We start from the raw sequence: 4,269 nt of genomic DNA, 5'->3' as shown, positions 1-4,269 counted from the left end.
AAGAGGCATGTTGCCAAGGACTCAGAAACAAGAGATCAGTAGCCATAAACTGATTTTATTCTTTTTGAAAAATGGAATGTTTCACTAACAGAAACTTTAAGTGGTGTTTGACCAAGAACACATTTATTACAAAAAAAGAAAGAAACCAAATCGACAAGTTGACATAGTATTTGGCTACAATGCGGCAGCAGTCTTGCTTTTTGTAATCACAAATTCAAGGTGACCCTGGTTAATAAAATTTACCACCATTGTCATCTGGCATTAAAAAAAAAATATATATATATATATGTGTGTGTGTGTATATATATATGTAGTGCTTTCAGTAGCGGCGGGTAAAACGGGGTTCAGTCGGTCTGTTTGTCCGCTCCTGGCCCGCAAACACTCCTTGTATTCCACTACTCTGCATCATCTGGCTCTGGTTTCCACCTTGCGTGAAGCCTCCGCGCCTATAAACAAGACCAGTCAAATTGAAAGTTGCCCAGAAAAGTTAATACTACTGTGACTCTAGGAAAAGATGTCTGCTTAGTTTTTTTTTCTACTTGCCAATCCATAGTTAAGCAGAAGCTGAAAGCATTATTTTTCACAGCTGACAGAGGAATTTCTTTTTTTATACAAATCAGTCAACTATTATAACAACATAAGCACTGTGACAAAGCTTCTTACCCTGACATCCCTCCTCGATTCATCACATGGCCTGGTCCTGACTGACCAGGCATGCTTCTATCACCACCTAATTTTAAAAAAAAAGAAAAAAAACAAACACACACAGAGACTTTTGTGTTTTCCTAATAAAAAAGCCACCTTATTCCCAGAATTTCATTTGTTTTCTCAGTAATACTCTTAAAGCTCCATAGGAATTTTAACTACTGCTATACGTTGAGCAGCAGTAATTCATAGAAAAAACCACGATCACACTCGTAAGCAGCAAGTGTACCTTGCCATCTCTCATGATCCCGTCCCATCATTCCTCCATCCACATTTCCCTGCCATGAACGATCTTGATGCCCCTCTAACTTTCGACCATGATCTCCCCAGTCACGTCCATCTCTTAAAAAAATAAAAGAAGATCTTCTAGGTGTGTCCCTTACCCATTTAGCAGCATAGGGTAAAGCCAAACACTGTACCCTACACAAAAGCGTATTAAATTGTTAATCAAGCTGTATCTATTGTCACCCAATCATTGCAATAAAAACTGTTTCAAAGAGAAACAATGAGAAACTTGCTGAACAGTGTCCTTCACACAGCAAAGCTCGTCTTTTTCTGATCTACAGAGACATAATGAGTATTGCAATGTACTGAAATACTTAAACATGGAGCAACTCATTGACCACCATTCCTCTGGTATACTTATGTAGAACCGAACTTCATGCATCTGGAGTACACCAAGCTCGACTAGCTGGTTTAAAGAGAAACTGCTATGATTCCAGATCCCCACCCCCACCACTGCAGAGATTCTGACTCGATTTCCTTAAAACCTGACCACTAGCCACAAATGAGACTTTTGTAGGTGTTACTGGAGCATCCAGTATAAGACTGATTCTCATCTGTAGAAAAGAAAGTTATTTACAAGAGAACCTCAGTTATGAGCTGAGCTAACCAAGCGACACTTCTTTACTCACTACAACACTCCATTCGCTTGATGCATAGGGGAGCTACATGTGTGAATTCCTTGCTTCTCCAGATGCTCGATGAAACTATCTGGAGAGAGGATTCACACTTGTCAAACTGCTTCCACCGTCACCCTTCAAAGGTTCACCAAGCATTAAAATGTTAAGAACCAAAAAATCAGTTCCCTTATTTCATATGCACTAACCGGGTTTGTGGAGGTATCCCTCTCCCTTCACTCATTCTTCTGTCAGACCCATAGCCACCCCAGCTATCCCGGGAGTGACGATCAGGTCCTCCGTGGCGTTCATCTGGGTAATGCTGGAAGGCAAATAGTACAGAGTTATGCTAAGAATCACTACAGGTTTTCTTTTAGGACTGCAAAAACTCAGCTGCTCAGCGGTTGCCTTTCTATAAACTGTGAGAAAATAACAGTACCTGTCATTTTTTGCCATCTCATTTTTTATTGGTTCCATTGTTGCTACTGTGTGCGGTTCACTGTAGGCATTTATTTTGTTTCACAGCACAGATTCCACTCCACTCTTTGGTGGGAGGCGGCTTTTTGTTTGGTTAGGCTTTTTTAAGGCTTATATTACAGCTCCAGATTTTTAGTTTTTACATAGAATATCTGCCTACTTCCTACCTCTCTTCAGAAATGAAAGGTTTTGTATACCACTGTGGTACTGGTTTTCACACTTGTCCTTTTAGAGTCATCTGCCTTGTTCCATTATAACACCAGTTATTTTCTACAAACCATTAAGATAAACATCAGAGAACGGATGCCTCACCAGATAAGGATAAGACACTACAGTAACTACCTCTTAAAGCAATACAGACACCCAAGATGGTTAACCAGAAAACTTTTAGCACCACATACCAACCTGAAAAGATGCCATACCATAGCTCCCATTGCTTGGAGGTTTCGCCCCTGCCCCGATCTGTGGCTACCACCCTAGCGAGCAGATAACTTAATAACTAATGTTCCACACATTAGAATGCAAAATCAGTTGCTGCTTGGGATACCTGCTCAGTTTAAACCCAGTGGTGGTTGCATTTAAGAAGCAGGCAGCACGCACGCTGTTCTTTCGACATCGGGGTCGGTTTGTTTGGCTTTAACTGAAGTGGTTATTTTGACATAACCCACCTGCCCATCTCGATCTGGTATTCCTCTTGAACTGTCTCTTCTGGAACAAAAAAGAGAAGTTTCAGTTAAATCAACACAGTAAACCTAATTCCAATGTCTCTATAAATAGTGCATGAAAATTTATCTTCATTAGGCTGTAAATCTGAACACCAATGTTTGTTTAGTGATAAGATACTCAAATGAGTAGAAAGATATCCAAGTAACATCTATTACTGTAATATGAGTAAGCAAGGCATCACTGAGGCATGAATCAGGTACTTGATGGTACCAAGGAAGAATACTGAGTGAACCTACCAGTATCAAAAATGAGCTACAAGCAAAAGCACAGCAGTACGGTTTTTGCCAAAGATTCTTTGAAAGCAAAACAGAAGTCTCAATAGCACTATGCAGAAAGTATTTTTGCATTCTGTGGAACTAAAAAAATCTGTGTTACCTAGACTGCAATGGAAAGTTTTAAAACAAAAAGAAATGGCTAAATCTTAGGCTAATGAACAGGGATTCCTAAACCAGATTTGCATACATCTCGAGAGAAGCTGTAAAATACCCCTCGGCATCTCAGCAGACTACATTAGGACTTGGCTTATCATCTTTATGCAGCCTCTTTCCAATATGGCCATAAGCGACAGACACACACAATTGCAAGCACACATACAATTAGGCATAAGAAATGCACAAGGGTCATGCATTTTTTTTTGCTCTTCTCTGTTGGCACCCTTCAAGCCATTAGTAAGCGACAAAAAGACACCTGATTTCCATAAAGGTATAGGAAGAAAAGACACTGCCTTGCCAACCTGTCCAAACAATGATCTTGGTATCGGCCACGATCCCTGTGGTCAAAGTCGTGGAAGCGGTCTTGACGACTGAATTCAGAATGATACCTATCATCCATTGCCATTCGCTTTGCCTCTGGCCAGTATGGGTCATCTCGCCTGCAAAGAAGGTAACAATTAGCAGTAATGTCAAAACAATCTTCATTTCCTGCTCTCTGATATCAAACCACATTCAATCAAATTATCCAAACAATTACTTTTGATGTATAATTAAAAGCCCTTGTGTGTTAAGCGGGCATCGCATTTCAGAGGAAGCTAGGTGTATCCACACTATACAAAAAGCTTAATCTCAGCATGTGCTGACGTGAGAAGAGAATGAGTATCTGCTCCCACTAGCGATCCTGCTTTAGAGTCAATACCCACAGTTTCTATTATCGGTCACTCCTCTTTGGGAAGTAAGAATTTTACACCAGCTGTAATAAAATTGTGCTTACAGGTGTATGAGTATGGCATTTGCTCTTTCTCAAGATTGACACAGAAGTGTTGAAAGCAACATGTAAATAGTCTTTCAGTTGTGAGGTCCCATGACTGCTTTAGCAAGAATACTCACAGTTTACATAGGCTTTAGAATGCTCTATCTGTAACTGGATGTGGCCAAAGAGTCTGGAATCTAATCGCAGTTATCGTTACCTGCTGTCAGGATCGTAAGGCCTTCTCATGGCAGATCGCCGTTCTTGTTCGTAGCGTAGC

At 40.4% G+C, this 4,269-nt stretch overlaps 1 protein-coding gene across 1 annotated transcript in view; it reads right to left on the bottom strand.

The window, feature by feature from the left end:
- Positions 1-319: 319 nt before the first annotated feature.
- LOC104168139 (scaffold attachment factor B2-like) overlaps positions 320-4,269 on the bottom strand; it is a gene marked incomplete at its 5' end in the record, with an annotated part of 9,921 nt that continues 5,971 nt past the window's right edge. The window contains 7 exon segments of the mRNA XM_009708618.1: positions 320-446; positions 664-730; positions 935-1,047; positions 1,814-1,926; positions 2,750-2,789; positions 3,541-3,678; positions 4,210-4,269. The exon segment at positions 4,210-4,269 is cut by the window's right edge and continues 29 nt beyond it. Of these exon segments, the coding sequence (XP_009706920.1) occupies positions 320-446; positions 664-730; positions 935-1,047; positions 1,814-1,926; positions 2,750-2,789; positions 3,541-3,678; positions 4,210-4,269 (658 nt within the window).

This window comes from Cariama cristata, unplaced genomic scaffold (genome assembly GCF_000690535.1).
Source record: "Cariama cristata isolate BGI_N322 unplaced genomic scaffold, ASM69053v1 scaffold40870, whole genome shotgun sequence".
NCBI lineage: Eukaryota > Metazoa > Chordata > Aves > Cariamiformes > Cariamidae > Cariama > Cariama cristata.
The sequence above is the reverse complement of the archived record's forward strand: the minus strand, read 5'-3'. Positions and strand labels throughout refer to the sequence as shown.